The following is an 18,012-nucleotide window of genomic DNA, read 5'->3' as shown; positions in this document are numbered from 1 at the left end:
CATCCTTGTGGGAAGCTTCTCTCATGTCCCCGCTTAAGCGACTGAGGGGGAAAAGGAAAGGGCCTGAGGCTGTTAGGAATGATGGGAATTGAAGTCCAAAACACCTGGAGGGCCCAAGTTTGCCCATGCCTGCTCCAACTGCTGGTTCTCAAATCTATTTCTGTGTTATTAGCACAGAACGCCAATCTCCTTCACTCTCACTCTAGCTGTTCTTCTCATCACTTTAAATCTGAAGCAGTGTTATCCTTCTTATGAAAAAGCACATGGACATAGAAACCAGAGAGAATATGCACAATCTTGGAATTAATCTCTTAAATTAGAGCTTCCCGATCAGATTAGCCCCACTGGATTCTTAAAATTTAAGAGATACTAGATATCCCATCACCTTGCAATGGTCACGATAGGCATTTTAGAAACGGCCAAAGCACACTTACTGATTCAGTGTAGCTATCAATGTTCTGTTCCTCATGAGCATCCAGCAATTTCTATGAAGGAGAAAGGAGATTAGTGATTTTTAGGATCAGTTCCCAAACACAGCAAGATGACAGATTGCATCAGCATCCTTCTGTGACCTTTAATCATTGGCAGAAGAGTTCCCAAAGACAGATGCTTTTAGCATGTGTGCTTCATTGCCGGGAGAGGCACCCAGACTGAAGAGCTCTAATCATGTGATCTGGGAAAGATCCAAATTTAATGCCAGGAACAGGCCCAGAAGGGGGAAACATACACACAATTTGACAAGGGAAGTACTGCCAAATCCCAGTACCTTTTGAAATCCTCATATTTATGAGCTACAGCTATGCTCCCTTGCATAAATCCATTATTTGTTTGTTTGTTTACTATATTTATATCCCACCTTTCTCACCCTGGAGTTGCTTACAACAGGCAGCAACTTGATGCCATGCATACATCTATCAAATAAACAATTACAATTAAAACCAAACAATTAAAACATGAATTATTAAAAAAAAAACATTAAAATCACACCAACCAAAACATAATCCAGGGCCATTCCATTTGTCAATCACACTGTTTCATTAGTCAGTATTCCTTTTCCTTTGCCGTAGTTTGAGCATATAGCCTCTTGCTTCCAGTTCACAATTGCTTTCTTGTTTTTATACAAACACAAGGATCCTTTGCACAGTCCAAGGCTGACAAAAATCTCTTTTCAATCACATAAGTCACAAGGGAAATTAGCTAGCCAATATCTAGTGAGGTCTTCAAAAGACCAGTAAAAGCTACTCACTTTAACCAGTTTGCACTCTCTGGAGTCTGAGAAAGCCGGGAACATTTCTTCATATTTCTGTATAGCCAACTGATTTGGAGAAGAAAAAGAATAGAAAACCAATTTTAAAAGTCCAGAAAAGGGGCTATCAAATTTTTAATTTTTGTGGTTTGAAATTTTACCTTGGCATTTTAATGATGATATTTTTAATTATCTTTTAACTTAATCAAGTTTGAATGTATGTTAGTTCACTATTATGGGAGTCCTAGGATAGTGATTATTGTCTATTTGTGTACGTTTCTGTTTTTGTTTTTTATGTTGATACGGTCAGTGGACTAATCAATAAACTTTGCTTAACATGCCTGACACATTACAGAACTCAATTGTCCTGCTCCAGCATGCTGAATAGCTCATTTGCCAACATTATGTGCTGGCTTGATGATATCAACCTAACATTTTGCTCATTTTCTCACATTTAAAAAAAAATTAAGTGGCTTCAGGCTCCGATCCAGAATTTCAATCTTCAGACTCTACTAACTTCTATTATCCATTCACTATTGTGGCTGGCTTGCTGTGAGTTTTCCAGGCTGTATGGCCATGTTCCAGAAGCATTCTCTCCTGACGTTTCACTCACATCTATGGCAGGCATCCTCAAACTCACAGCAACACAGTGATTCTGGCACTGAAAGCCTTAGACAACACACTATTGTGGCTGTTACCTCCTCCCATGAAAGGTAATGGAAAGGGTTATGTTTGGGATGATGCAAGAAAACTGCAGTGCTGCACTCCTCCCCCCCAAATCCTGGACATATCTAGAAGAGTTCAAGCAGTTCCTAAAGAACATTTTTAATCTGTATTGTCGAAGGATTTCATGGCTAGAATCACAGGGTTGTTTTAGGTTTCCTGGGGCTATATGGCCATGTTCTAGAGGCATTCTCTCATGACGTTTTGCCTGCATCTATGGCAAGCATCCATGGCAATCAACCTCTGAGGATGCTTGCCATAGATTCAGGCGAAACATCAGGAGAGAATGCCTCTAGAACATGGCCATATAGCCCCAAAAAACCTAAAACAACCCATATTTAATCTGGATAGTAGATTCTACAAGCTCTTGGAAAAGCAGACCCCTATAATATGAGATGCAACAAATTATTGACTTCTTTAGAAATACAAAAGTTGTCCAAACCTTAGCGTTGAGCATGTCAATGCAGAAATGGCAGAGGGCCGCTTTGAAAAAGTACTCCTTTGCACTGTACTTCAGCAGGGGACTGTCCATGGCACTGGTGCCCACCTAAGAGACGCCAAAAAGCATCATGTCAATGGTGGCTACATATTTAAACAAAACCTGAAGACTAAGTAAAGGTAAAGGTTTCCCCTTGACATTAAATCTAGTCATGTCTAACTCTGGGGGGGGGGGGGGGGTGCTCTTCTCCATTTCTAAGCTGAAGAGCCAGCATTATCCGTGGATGCCTCCTAGGTCATGTGGCCAGCATTACTGAAGGGTGCACTGTTACCTTCCCACCAAAGCAGTACCTATTGATCTACTCACATGTGCATGTTTTCAAACTGCTAGGTTGGTAGAAGCTGGGGCTAACAGCGGGAGCTCACCCCCACTCCCTGGATTTGAACCACTAATTTCAGTCAGCATGTTCAGCAGATCAGCGGTTTAATCTGCTGTGCTACCGAGGCTCCAACCTGGAGACTACATTCAAGTTTATTGGGGAAGGCTTTCTGCTTGCAGTTCCCATAGTATTGGTGCAGCAATTGGCATTCTCTTCCACTAACATGGCCCTTCTGATACTACAAAGTCCTTGCAAATACAATTCAAACACCTCTCCCAGTATACACAATGAAGCAAGGAAGACAAGAGAGTTACTTCTCTTTCCTTTCTTAAAAAAAAGGTATATAAGTCACCGAGCTATACTAAAATATCACCCCCTTCTCTCAGATATGTGATTTTATGACAGACTGGAGCCCTGGCAATAATTTAATTTACATATACTGCAGGAAAACATGATTAGTGAGCTATCCGTAGTTTAAAATTTCAACTAGGAGTTTGTGGAAGATGGGGGTGGGAGATAGCTTATAACCAGACCTGCTCATAGATCTCAATGGCCTTCTGGTACTGCTCCAGCTGAGCTGCGTAGGTAGCCACTTTCAGCAAACACTTGTTAGCAGAGCTGCGGGAAGAGGAAGATGAGCTAGAGGCATCTGGACAAAGGAAAGAACTACCCCCTCCTCACCCGCCCCTCCATGCACTTATATGGCAACATCAGTGGGCTCTAAGACCCCAAGATGGATCGGCTTGGGAACTGCCTAAGCTGTCACTGCCATCAACAGCATTTGTGAAGCTCACCAAAGCAACCTGCTCATCACACTCGTTATGTAACTAAAACATGCAGCCCCCTGACTCACACTCTTTATTTTCAGCATGATTCTCAGCGCTAACGAAGCTGCCCACGCTGGGTTCTGATCAAAAGCCTGCCTTGAAATATCAAGCAGGCAACAAAATTGAACTGTCCTGTCCTCTTTGTAAGCAAATGAAGAAAAATAAATCAAATCATTTCATTTCACCCATCTTTACAACTATCATGGGCAGGTTTGCCTTAGGCAGAACTTTTGTCTTTCTACTCAGGTGTCCTGCAACAGACCACTGTACTTTTTGAAAAAGGAGAGGTAATGATTCATATTTTAGACCACTGTTTCTCAACCTTCCTAATGTCACAATCCTTTAATACAGTTCCTCGTGTTTACCTCCAACCATAACATTATTTTTGTTGCTACTTCATAACTGTAATTTTGCTACTGTCATGAATCATCATGTAAATATCTGATATGCAGGATGTGTTTTCATTCACTGGACCAAATTTGACACAAATACCCGATACGCCCAAATTTGAATACTAGTGGGGTTGGGGATTAATTTTGTCATTTAGGAATTGTAGTTGCTGGGATTTATAGTTAACCTAAAATCAAAGAGCATTCTGAACTCCACCAGTGATGCAACTGAACCAAACTTGGCACACAGAACTCCCTCAATCGAGAGAAGATACTGGAAAGGTTTGGTAGACATTGACCTTGAGTTCTGGAGTTGTAGTTCACCTACATCCAGAGAGCACTGTGGACTCAAACAATGATAGATCTGGATCAAACTTGGTGCAAATGCTCAATATGCCCAAATGTGAACCCTGGTTGAGTTTGGGGAAAATAGACATTGACATTTGGGAGTTGTAGTTACTGGGATTTATAGTTCACATAATCAAAGAGCATTCTGAACCCCACCAATGATAGAATTGGGTCAAACTTTCCACACAGAACCTTCATGCCTTGGAGGGACTCGCTGGCGCAAGCCTCCCTCCTGCCTCGCATGCTCTACCTTGCCCGCACATGTGCACCATGCGCCAAGTACGCTTGCTCTCCCCTCCCTGCTTGGAGTCTTAGAAACAGCCCTCCCCATTGCTGAGAGGCCAGCCAATCACAGTGGAGGAGGACTTTTGGTGGGAGGATTTGCCATCTGTTTCCAAAAAGGAAGAGAAGAACAGGCAGAGAGATCTTCAGCCTTCTCTGCCAAAGGGGTTCCTAAGACCATCAGAAATATATGTTTTCTGATGGTCTTTGGCAACCCCCCTGAAACCTTCCAACCCCCAGGTTGAGAAACGCTGTTCTAGAGAAATAAAAGACTGCCCAGCTGTATCTGAATGGAGCTATCTTTGTAAACTGACCCTAACCAAGAATGAGTAGAAGTTACTTTTAGGCAGCCAAGAAAGAAATTTGAATCGATTCCTGAATTGAGAAGATATTTGAGGGACCAACAAGACTACATTATATTCTAAATTGGCCATTTATGTGCTAATGAGAGGCAACATTTCCTCACTTTTACCAATTCACAATTCATTTGACAAGTTGATTCTAGGGAATAAAAATGGCTAAACACTGAACACAACTCATTTAAAAGGTAATTATAATGTGTGATCAGAAATGTCTCCAAACTGCAGCTACCGGTTCATAAAACAAGACACACGCTGGACCACAGTGGCTTGTGTCCAAGCTGTTGAAAAATAAAAATCCAAGGGCTCACTCTGGAGATAATGAACTTTTACCATGAGAATGTCAATAGATAAATAAACCTCCCTCTCATAGTCATCAATTCAACATCTGACAATAATAAATCCTGAGAAAGCTATCCTCAATGGATGGAGGAGGCATTCTATTGGAAATTGTCCAATTGTCTATATGGAAAGGTCTTCCAAATCCTCTATTTGTTCTGGAACAAACTCAGAATCAGTGGAGATCAATTAACACAAGTGTTTCATGCTCTAAGATAGTGGTTCTCAACCTGTGGGTCTCCAGCTGTTTTGGCCTACAACTCCCAGAAATCCCAGCCAGTTTACCAGCTGTTAGGATTTCTGGGAGTTGAAAACCAAAACATCTGTGGACCCACAGGTTGCGAACCACTGCTCTAAGCAGTTCACTTGATCTTGAATCAGGATACCATGTTCTGAAGTAATCAACATTTCAGAACTACCTTCAAAAGCAGCTACACAGTCAAGGCATTACTGTAGTGTAGCATAGAATTACCAAAGTTTAATATGACTATCTTAGCCAGGTAGGAGCAGCAATAACTGCTATGCTGAGACATTAATTTCAGTAGAGAAGAAGCACTCCTGACCAAGGCATAAAGTATTTAAGTCCAAGTGTATTTTTTAACCTTGCCAGAACAGGGAGAGTCACCAACTCCCAAATCAATTAGATTCTGATAAACTCCTCTGCCTGGTCTAGACTAGGTTGCTTCATCCACTCTTATGGAATCAGAGTTGGAAGAGACCTTATGGGTCATCCAGTCCAACTCCCTGCCAAGAAGCAGGAAAATAGCATTCAAAGCACTCCCAACCAGCCTCTGTTTAAAAGCCTCCAGAGAAGAAGCCTCCACCACACTCCGGGGCAAAGTGTTCCACTGCTGAACAACTCTCACAGTTAGGAAGTTCTTCCTCATGTTCAGGTGGAATTTCCTGAACTCTTCCCAAATCCATCACTGCCATCAGGTACCCATCATGGGGACCCACTGCCTTACACAATTAGAAGAAAGAAGACCAAACACCACACTAAAGAGCCCTTCCTTTAGATCCCTGAACCACCCTTCCTAGCAAAGATAGTGTCTCATGCACTATTATTTATTTACTATATTTATATACCGCCCTTCTCACCCCACCGGGGGGGGGGGGGGGCTCAAGAAGGTTTACAACATAACAATGGCAAAAATTCAATGTCAACATATATGTAAAAAGAAAAATCATAATAATTAAATACTAACATATTACTATAAATTGAAATCATTAAACATGAGACATAAATTACATTTAAACATGAAAACAAGGCATTAAAACCATCTTAATATAAATATTAAAACCACATGATCCAAAAATCACATGATCCACTAAATCCTACAGGAATAGCAATTTTCTGGCATCACCTTCTAACCTAAGCTCTATCAGAAATGCAAGAGTGGAGTCACATACAGCAGTGTTTTCCTCTGCTTGGAAGAAACAGTTTAAAAAGAGAACAGGAATAATAACTCTCCAATTACCTATTAGATTCTTCACCTTTATAGTAATCTGCAGCTTGTTCATAATGAGCTATTGCCTGTAAAGGAAGCAGAAAAAGAAGGGTGAGGTGATGACATCAAACACAAAAGCTTTGGGTTCAAAGCAAAGGCACATTTGACCTGCATTTGCACTCCAGTGGTCAGCCATAGAGTGTGTGTAGCCTGGACAAAATGTCCATTACCTCACCAAATGTGTTGGGATGTTTGCTGACCCAGCACACTCGCACACTGCTAGATCATGTGTATTTCATAAAACAGCTGAAAGGGAAGAATTCCACTAAACAAAAAAGTCTGTGAAAATGCATTTGGGCTCTAGTTGAATTGTTTTTTTCACTACAGTGAAAGTTGAAATGTTATTTTACCTGTGTTTTTAAACTGTTATCTGTAAATATAATGCAAAGTGGGATTTAATTAATAGTGACAGCAGTTTAGGAAAGCTCTCTTCACCTCCTTTCTGATTGAATGTGCAATGGTGAGAGGAAGGCAACCCTTCAGATTTCTTCTTCTAGCCATTCCTGAAATTAGGACCAGCTTATCAAATTGACAGATATGAAGTTGTCAATTTGTAAAGGTGTAAAGCACCAAAAATCTGAACACAAATCCAAAATTCAAAAGGAATCCTTATTCTTAACTAGCTCTTAGAGCAGGAATGGGTAAACCTAGGCCTGGGGGCCAGATGCGGCCCCTTGGGCTCTTTTCTCAAGGCCTCCTCTATCTCTGCATCATATCCCTCCTTCCTTCCATCTTTCCTTCCTCCTTCCCTTTTTCTCCCTTCCTCCTTCCATCCCTTTCATCCTTCCTTCCCTCTTTCCTCACTCCTTTCCTCTCTCCCTCTTTCTCCTTCCTTCCCTTTTGTCTTCCTTCTCTTTCTCCTCCCTCCATCCCTTCCTTCTCTTCCCCCTTTCTGGGAAAGAGAAGGAAGAGTCCCCTTGGGGAGATAGGACGAGTTATAAATACAGTATTATTATTATTATTATTATTATTATTATTACTACTACTACTAGTACTACTACTATTATATTAGAGAGAAAACATGAGAACCATGTTTCTAGATCTAAAATGCTGTCCCATTGAGGAGGAGGCAGAAAATTGATTTTCTGCTGCTCTAGAAACCAGGGCACAAGGGAGCAATGGTTTCAAATGGCAGGGAAAGAGATTTGACTGAAAAGATTAGGAAGAACTTCATGAAAGGAAGAGAAGTTGGACAATAAGATAGGCTGCCGGGGAGTGTGGTGGAGTCTCCTCCTCTGGAGGCTTTTCCGCAGAGGCTGTCTGTCGGGAGTGCTTTGATTGTGCCTTCTTGCATGGCAGGCACATGTGAGAGGAAGTCACAGGGAGGGAGCAAGCTTGTTTTCTGCTTCCCTGGAGACTAGGACGCGGAGCAATGGCTTCAATCTACAAGAAAGGAGATTCCATCTGAACATGAGGAAGAACTTCCTGACTGTGAGAGCTGTTCAGCAGTGGAACTCTCTGCCCCGGAGTGTGGTGGAGGCTCCTTCTTTTGAAGCTTTTAAACAGAGGCCTGATGGCCATCTGTCAGAGGTGATTTGAATGCAATATTCCTGCTTCTTGGCAGGGGGTTGGACTGGATGGCCCATGAGGTCTCTTCCAACTCTTTGATTCGATGATTCTAGGGGGTTGGACTGGACGGCCCTTCGGGGTCTCTTCCAGTTCTAGGATTCTATATAAAGAGTAGGCAATATGGGGTCAAATGGATACACTTTTTCTCTCCCATCCACCATCTTATCCTGACCAAGGCCAACCCTTTTGGGATCCAAATGTTTCCTTATCTTTCCATCACTTTCTGTTTCCGAAAGAGAAGAGGAAGGGGAGAAAAGGGCAGGGAGGGGACTTGGGGAGAACCCCCTCCCTCCTGGGTTGCCCATGCCTGACTTAGAGCCTCTCCACCGTCATATTATGATCCCAACATCCACTTTGTTCTGGGGAGAAGACAGAAAGGAAGGGGTAGGGTAGATCACACAAGAAGACTTGCTTGAATGAGAGAACCACAAGGAAAACAAGACCCAGAAGACATCTCTTCCCAACACACCTTTTCAATGTCTACCAGCTCTGTTTCGTAGATCTCTGCTATTGTTATGTGGTGTTTGGCTGCGATAGTGAAACGGCCCTAAAAGAAGAGAAAGGCAAATAGGGTGTAAAATGAGTACAATCATCCAGGGACAACTAGGTACATGCACACAGTCCTCATACTCCTGTAAAAGCATTTTAATTCTAAGCACACCTTAAGATAGGAAGGCTTGATGAACCTTTAAATGTTTGTACGTGCATATGTGGCATTTACCTTTTTTTAACAAAAAAGAAGTCTAGACTAGAGATTAGCCTTATCTGCTTCAATGCATTCTTGGTTCTTTTAGAAAAAAGCAATCTGCTTTATATTTAAGTACCTGGAGCAATGTGTCACTCTATATTAATACACTGTTTATGTGGGGGGTGGACAAGTGTGCCCCTCCAATGTTACAACTACTAATGCCCTTCAATGTTAGGCTTTTCTGTCAAGAATAGTAAAATAAATCCTCATTAATTTCATTCCTGCATGTAATACATTTCAGTACTTTTCTCCTTGCTCCATGGAAATACAAATTTTCTGTCCATTTTTCATTCTTTATTTATAACTAGCTGTCCCCTGACACGCCCTGCTGTGGCCCAGTCTGTGTATATGTGTTTTGTGTGTGTATATATGTGTTTATGTCTGATATATGTGTGTGTGTGTATATTTGTGTTTTATATGTGTATGTATATTGCGTATATGTGTGTACTTGTGTATATGCATATATGTGTGTATGTATGTGTATATGTGTGTAGGTGTATATGTATGTGTGTGTATACTGTATGTGTATATTTGTGTGCTTGCGTATATATATGTGTGTCTGTATGTATATGTGAATGTGTATATGTATATTTCTGTGCTTATATGTGTACTAACCGTCCCCTGCCACACGTTGCTGTGGCCCAGTCTGTGTATATGTATTTTGTGTGTGTGTATATGTGTATATGTGTGTGAATATGTGAATATGTGTGTCTGTGTATATATGTGGTTTTGCGCATTCATTGTAATGTGTTTTTTTGGCTTTTAAAGTCTCTTCTGCTGTGTTTTTTGGTGTTTTTATGAGTGATGGTCACTCATTGGCCTGAGAGGTGTCTTGTGTCCAAATATAGTGTCAATTCATCCAGTGATTTTTGAGTTACGTTAATCCCACAAACGAACATTACATTTTTATTTATATAAATTTCAAATAAATTCATTTGCACAGAGATACACGTGGTTTGTCAGGACAGAAAAAATGTGTTTCCTGGAAAAAATACTATTTTTTTACACAAGAGGACTGCCTTTTCCACAAAAGGTCAGATTCCCTCCCAAAAATAAAATACACAAATTAGTCCAACTCTAAAATCAAGTTCTGAATTGCACACAATACAGCATCAGCTTACCATGTCTGTGTAGATCTCAATAGATCTGAGGAGACAGTTAATGGCCTCTGTTTAAAAAAAGAAGACACTTTAAACACGATAAAATGAAGAAATAATGCCATTTGATAATGACCTCCATGTAAGGGACAAAACTTGGGAGTATATTTATAGCACAATTCCTACTATGAAGATCAATAGCCACTTAAGGAAAAGCTGCTGAAGCCTGCAGATCTTCTAGAAATTGGAAGAGAACACCAAGCAGAGTTTGAGAATTGATTAATCAGTATTCTCCAACAGGAAAAGATTTATGCGCAACTACCTTTTACAGCCAGATCCTACTCTGGGGACAATTTAGTGATTATCTAATGCAACTGACCACTTAAGAGTCATGCAATCTTGGGCAAGTAACACTCTCTCAGCCTCAGAGGAAAGCAATGGGAAACATCTGTGATGGTGTTAGGAAGAACTTCCTGACTGTAGGAGTTGTTCAGCAGCGGAACTCTCTGCCTAGGAGTTTGGTGGATGTTCCTTCCTTGGAAGCTTTTAAACAGAGGCTGAATGGCCATCTGTCAGGGGTACTTTGATTGTGCTTTTCCTGCATGGTAGGGGTTTGGACTATGCGGTCCCATGTGGTCTATTCCAACTCTATTCTTTTATTATTCTATTAATCATAAATCAGAAACAACTGGAAGGCACACAGCAGCAGCCACTGATCCCATATCAAGAAAATTGATTCCTATGTTGCCCCCATGTGGCCTACTAAAGAACTGCAGCACCAGTCATTTTAATGGAAGCCACTGATGTCAGCTTTAGAATTAGAACCAAAAGCTTGGAAGTAACTTTAATTGTTCAACACAATAATACTTCATCCCAGTGAGTTATCACTCCCTGCTCTACCAACAACCCTTTGAGCAACCCAACCTTCTGTTTCATGTGTCTACGAGGGTTGACTGAAAAGTAATGCCTCCACCTTTGTAACTCAACAGATGGCAGTACTGATATGCGGCAGGTACTGGCTAGTTCAGTAGACTCTCCTCTACAGTTCCATTTTGGCAGGAAGCCTTAGCATTGAACGGTTGTGTGGTTAAAGTGCGAAGTATGGAACCCTGCGCAGATGGTCAGTCAATGCGACTTAAGCAATGTGCAGTCATTGAATTATTGAGAGCAGAAGGTGTCACCCCAAATTTCAAGCATAATCTACATTTCTCAAGAAGTGTGGGTCACATTAATGCTTTGCTTGGCTATCAGAAGATCTGTGCACAGTAGGTACCCAGAATGCTGATGTCTGAAATGAAAGCACACAGACTTCTTCTGTGACAGCTTCAGAAACCTTGTTTATCATTGGCAGAAATGTATCCAATTGTCTGGTGATTATGTGGAAAAGTGAATAGTGATAGTTAAAGAGCACATTCTAAGGATTATTTCTGTGTTTGATTTATTAAAATATTCCCATCCAAACCCAAGTAACGAAGGTGGAGGCATTACTTTTCATTCAACCCTCATATTTATATGCCACCCTCACACAGCCAACTTTAAGAAATGGGGCCACAAAGTGGAGTTCACGATATGCAAGTGTGAAGAAGAGCAAACTATAGACCACCTACTACAATGCCATCTGAGCCCTGCCACATGCACAATGGAGGAGCTCCTTATAGCAACACCAGAGATGCTCCAAGTGGCCAGCTACTAATCAAAGGACATTTAATATAATGCCAAGTTTTTACACTTTGTGTTTTTTAAATACATCACAACTGTACCCTTGGTTTGCTCCTGATACGATAAATAAATAACCCTCACACTAAATTCAGGAAAGCATAAAAAGATAGTACAAGAAACACAAATGCATTTCTGAACATCTAGGTCAAGGGAATTCACAGTGGCCCTCTTTTCTGCTGTGGTCCAACCTCAGCTGGAATACTGTGTCCAATTCTGGGCACCACAATTTAAGGGGGATATTAACAAGCTGGATTGTGTCCAGAGGAAGGTGATTAAAATGATTAAAGGTCTGGAGACCACCAATCCCTATGAAGAGCAGCTTAAACTGCTGGTTCTGTTCAGTCTGCAGAAGAGAAGGTTGAGAGGAGACATGATCACCATGTTTAAATATCTGAAAGGCTGTCATAAGGAAGAGGGAGAAGGCTTGTTTTCTGCTGCCCTGGAGACTAGGACTTGGAGCAATGGGTTTAAATTACAGGAAGAAGACTCCATCAGAACCTCCTGACCATAAGAGCTGTTTAACAGTGGAACTCGATGCTTCAGAGTGTGGTGGAAGCCCTCTGGAAGCTTTTTAACAGAGGCTGGAAGGCCATCTGTTGGAGGTAGTTTTATTGTGCATTGTCTGCATGGCAGGCTGTAGGACTGGATGGCCTATGTGGTCTCGTTCCAATTCTATGATTCTATCGCTGACACACACTGGAAGAATGGATAGGGGTGATTTCCACTATCTGTTCTGCCATTGGCAGAATGGAAAACTATCTTCTCTGCAAATTAAAGCAAAAGTTCAATAATATAATGACCTTTTAATGCTATTACAAAATGCAGTGCTAGCGTTCATTCTTGACCCTCTCTAAGCATGTGCATTCAGGCCAAAAGGCATGCTGGTTTCAGGTCTGTTTCCATCTGAACCCTCATTTCATTTACCATAAAGTTACCTGAAAGGGAAGGGGTGTTTTCCGTTTCATTTGGCAGAGATTCGGTCCATTGGCTACAATGGGAAACTTTAAAGGCTCAATCCGCAGCCATTTTAAGGTCTATCTGCATGAAGCCTACCTCAGTTGTAGACCCTTGGAAGGCCTTCCAAGTTTCAAAACAATTCACCAATCTACTGATTTTTTAAAGAATTGTTTTAAGTTTTAACCAAAACATTTGGGAATTGTCGTCACTAATTGTGTCCATTCTCAGCCAATCAGAGCATGGACACCACTGGGCTTTTTATTGACTGAGAGACACACAGAAAGAAAAACTTCAACTCCCACCCCATGCAAGTGCCACTGGGAAATCGAGTTCCCAGGGCCCTCTCTGGAGGAGGAGGTAACTTTTCCAAGAAAAAAATGGAGGAAGCTTCTTCTGCCGGGGAGAAAAAATGACACAGATCCTCCTGCCTCAAGTATTTTGTGGACTTAACTTTTTACGAAAATATAGTCTCTCAAAAATCTGTTTCACTGATCTTTTTGTCTCTCTCTTCCCCTTTCCGTTTTCGGAAAATCAAAAACTATAAATCTTTTCATTAACAGTGATTTGGGCCCAAGTCTAACCCTCTCCCAATGCTCTGCCTCCATCACTGCAGTGACAAGGACGAGGCTCACTCTTTAGCTCAGCTACCACAGCCAATAATCAGAATGCAAATCTCCAAAAGATTAAGCAAATCCCTGTAGAGGATTAAATTTGTTTTCTCCTCAGGTTACTTTATCATCTTTTCTCCAGAAACTACTGGCAGAGGCAAGACAACTGCAGGAGAAGACTATCTCCTCCTTGTTCTCTGCCTCACGCTTATTTGCTAGTCGCTTTTGTTAACAAATGTCAGAAATCTGGCATACAAACTCTTGGGTAAGGAGGCAAAGTACATCTTTGACCCAAAGACAACACAGGCGCAAAGGCTCTACAGTCGACATTCCAGGAAAACAACTAAAGAACCCTCCCAAAACCACTGCCTTCAATAGTTAAGAAGGGAGACTTGAACATTACTTAAAATCATATTTTGCCTTAAAAGTACTTGGAAAAGTCACAGCACACAGAATAACCAGTTTATGTAGTCAAGGCAAAGTAAAATCACTTTAGAATTGTAATCCCCCCAAATCTGAAGTTTTCTGATCAATAAATATCACACACACTTTAATGAAGTTTAAGGCTTTGGTGTTATTCTCATTACTTTACATTAAATTGTACAGAAGATTGGTTCTTATGGGTTTTATTGAATGGGAACTCCCTAAGATGAGGCCTGAATACAGAGACATTTAAATCAGGACTTGAGTTATACATTTCACATCTGTAAGGTCAGAGTTGGGAAGATTAGTTAACTTGAATCTCTTATGCAATGCTGCAGACTACTGAGATTTCCAATGAAAGCAGAATATCTCAGTTTGTAATGAAATGAAGCCAGCTGGCATCATAGCTTTTGCCCTTCAAAAGCCTACGCGACTTGCATATTCAGAGAAAGTGTGGAAGCGTTTAGAAAACAGCATTTAGCAAGTATCAACATACAACAAAGACTAATACAGCTGCTTGTGTTCAGTTTCACTATACTAATAAAACAAGACCTATAAATATGTAGTCCACTCTTCCTTTGTGATGAGAAATGCAAATTTGTAAAGAAAAATGCAGAGAAATGCACAAACATCTAATTAAATATGGTTTCTCATTTTTTAATTATATATGGTTTCCCATTCTATGTAAAGTGGGAATTGTGCTTACTAGCTTCAAGATGATACAAGATCTTAAATGAACTTTTGCATTTCCAAATCACAATGGAAAATGAGGAGAAATGGGCTATCTTTGAAAGCTAAAGGGTCATGCACATCTCCACTTGTTCAGCTGAGGTGTAAGTGGTATAAGCACTGTACTCCTATCTCATCCTCCACCAAAACAGGCAATTAGAGAAAAGTTTAAACATTTACTTGTGCATTTTTGCTGCAAAATACTATGCATTCAGTTGAACCCAAAATTGTGTATTCTGAATAATGAGAAGTTTTGGAACTTTATTTAGCTATTTAAAGATGTTTACATAAGTGGCACAGCAGGTTAAACCGCTGAGCTGCTGAACTTGTTGACCAAAAGTCAGCGGTTCAGATCCGGGGAACGGGGTGAGCTCCCGCTGTTTGTCCTAGCTTCTGCCAGCCAAGCAGTTCGAAATCATGCAAATGTGAGACCAACAGCCACCACTCCGGCAGGAAGGTAACGGAGCTCAGGCAGTAATGCTGGCCACATGACTCTGGAGGTATCTACGGACAACACCAGCTCTTTGGATTAGAAATTGAAATAAGCACCACCCCCAGAGTTGGACATGACTAGACTTAATGTCAAGGGGAAACCTTTACCTTTACATAGGTTCAGTCCTACCAAACAATCAAATATGATTCTAACATAGGTACACATAAAGGTTTTCCCCTGACATTAAGTCCACTTGTGTCCAACTCTGGGGGTGATGCTTCTAACATACAAGTGTTTAGAAAACCTGGGCAATAATGGGCCACATTTAATGGGATATTATAATATTTCCAAAACCTACTTCACCAACAAATCCTGCCCCAAGCTCTGATTAGATTAAATTGTAAGTGAGCACACTTTACGTACCTTGAGGATCTGCTTTCTTGAAGGCATTGCCCGCATCCACAAAGCTCATGGCCGCATCATGTTTGTTCTGCAACTGGAGGTGCAACTGAGCAGCCTGGCAGAAAGCATTCCCAGCAGCTAAGAGAGAGAAAAGGAGGAGCTACACTTGGAAGTTGTTAAGGCACATTAGAGACCCAAAATCAGGGTTTTCCAAAACAAAGAGAACTGGCTGTTCTATATTCAGTAGACTATTGTACAGATCAAATCAAATCAAATCATTGTTTTGTTTTGATCTGATTTGAGAATACTGTACTACTTTAAAATTGTCATCTTCAATCTTTTTCCAGACAGATGCTATACATTGTTTTACTGGAATAGACAGATAATTTTCAACAACCGGTTTTGTACCATTTGACATATACTGTACTGTAGTTTGAGGGAGGGAGGTGGAGGTATATAATATGGATGAAATAAAGTAAGAGGATCCCCAAGTAGTTTTCCATCACCTTTCTAGAACAGGAGAAAATTGTGGCCTTATCAGACTCTTGGACTGCAGATTCTTTCAGACACAATTAACCTAGCTAAAGGCAAGGAATGTCAGCCCTAATCTAGAGACAAGATGGCTGGAGCAAAGTGGGCTGGACTTTTTTCCCTATAATCCTTGTTATGCCACTAACTATGCAGAGGATTTATCATCTGACTGCAGAGCTCTCCTCTTACCACCCACACAACTAACACCTGCTAGAGTACATGTAGATTCCTGGAAGAAAAACAAAACACATTTCAGTTCCTTTTCACATAGGTTGCTGCCTTATACCAAGCGAAACAATTAGTTCATCTAGCTCGTTACTGTCTATGATGATTGGCAGCAATGATCCAACCATCCCAGACCAAATGTGAGATACCAAAGACTAAACCTTAAACATTTAGTATTTAAAGCAGGTACTCTTCCACTGGATTACAGCCATTCCTCTGAGGATAGTCTTCACATAACATATTAAAATAAGAGATTAATAAAGGTAAACATTCAGGGATGATACATACCACTCCAGTTCTTTGCCATTTTAAACATATTGGCTGCTCTTGCATAGATATCACATGCTTCTTCAACCCTGGAGGAGCCGCCCCTAAGATGAAAAATAAAATACCACTATATTAATTGGTTGTACTAAAAAACATTTGTGGCAAGTTCTTGGTGGTATGGGCATACCAAATCACCTTGTCTCTCTCCTGAGGAATCTGTATAAGTAGCAACAGTAAGAACTGACTGGTTCAAGATTGGGAAAGGCGTACGGCAGGGTTGTATACTCTCACCCAACCTATTCAACTTGTATGCAGAACACATCATGCGATGTGCAAGGCTTGACGAATGCAAGGCTGGGGTGAAAATTGCTGGAAGAAACATTAACAACCTTAGATATGCAAATGACACCACTTTGATGGCCAAAAGGTGAGGAGGAGCTGAGGAGCCTTCTAATCAAGGTGAAAAAAGAAAGCGCAAAAGCTGGATTGCAGTTAAACATCAAAAAAACCAAGATTATGGCAACAAGAATGATTGACAACTTGGAAATAAAAAAAACGTGGAGGCAGTGACAGACTTTGTATTTCTAGGTGCAAAGATTACTGCAGACGCAGACTGCAGCAAGGAAATCAGGACATGCTTACTTCTTGGGAGGAGAGCAATGTCCAATCTCGATAAAACAGTGAAGAGTAGAGACATCACACTGGCAACCAAGATCCGCATAGTTAAAGCAATGGTATTCCCCATAGTCACCTATGGATGTGAGAGCTGGATCATAGGGAAGGCTGAGCGAAGGAAGAGAGATGCTTTTGAACTGTGGTGTTGGAGGAAAGTTGTGAGACTGCCTTGGACTGCGAGAAGATCCAACCAGTCCATACTTCAGGAAATAAAGCCCAATTGCTCATTGGAAGGAAGGATATTAGAGACAAAGTTGAAGTACTTTGGCCACATCATGAGGAGGAGACAGGAAAGCTTAGAGAAGACAATTATGCTGGGGAAAATGGAAGGAAAAAGGAAGAGGGGCCGACCAAGGGCAAGATGGATGGATGGCATCCTTGAAGTGACTGGATTAACTCTGATGGAGCTGGGGGAGGTGACGGCTGACAGGGAGCTCTGGCGTAGGCTGGTCCATGAGGTCACGAAGAGTTGGGAACAAATGAACAACAACAACTAACAAACATAGTCATCTATCCATTGCTTCTCCAGAAAACACACACCAAAAATCCAATCAGGATAAATTATTCCCAAAAGAGACATTATGCAAAAGAGGATTCTTCCGACATCATCATGCTGAAATACGATGTCTGGATATTTACAAATATTTGTGTGTTTTTCCCTTTGGAAAACCGAATGCCAAAATAGAGCTCTTTTGGAGATTGCTTGCCAGTGGTAACTAGTGGGCTCTTGTCAGAAATTTCAGCAAGTATGAAAGACAAGTATTTGCAGGGCAAATTAAAGGAGCACAAA

The 18,012-nt window shown here is 41.1% G+C and overlaps 1 protein-coding gene across 1 annotated transcript in view; it reads right to left on the bottom strand.

Moving 5' to 3' along the window:
• Window positions 1–18,012, bottom strand: part of LOC132780193 (alpha-soluble NSF attachment protein) — a 33,016-nt gene that overhangs the window by 1,920 nt on the left and 13,084 nt on the right. Inside the window, exons 2-10 of the mRNA XM_060783766.2 lie at window positions 16,569–16,651; window positions 15,546–15,662; window positions 10,278–10,324; window positions 8,878–8,955; window positions 6,810–6,865; window positions 3,321–3,405; window positions 2,412–2,516; window positions 1,247–1,315; window positions 435–485 (exon numbers count right to left, since the gene is read on the bottom strand). Of these exons, the coding sequence (XP_060639749.2) occupies window positions 435–485; window positions 1,247–1,315; window positions 2,412–2,516; window positions 3,321–3,405; window positions 6,810–6,865; window positions 8,878–8,955; window positions 10,278–10,324; window positions 15,546–15,662; window positions 16,569–16,651 (691 nt within the window). The remainder of the gene's footprint in view (window positions 1–434; window positions 486–1,246; window positions 1,316–2,411; window positions 2,517–3,320; window positions 3,406–6,809; window positions 6,866–8,877; window positions 8,956–10,277; window positions 10,325–15,545; window positions 15,663–16,568; window positions 16,652–18,012) is intronic.

This window comes from Anolis sagrei, chromosome X, assembly GCF_037176765.1.
Source record: "Anolis sagrei isolate rAnoSag1 chromosome X, rAnoSag1.mat, whole genome shotgun sequence".
In the NCBI taxonomy this organism is placed as follows: domain Eukaryota; kingdom Metazoa; phylum Chordata; class Lepidosauria; order Squamata; family Dactyloidae; genus Anolis; species Anolis sagrei.
This window is presented reverse-complemented; position numbering and strand designations above follow the sequence as displayed.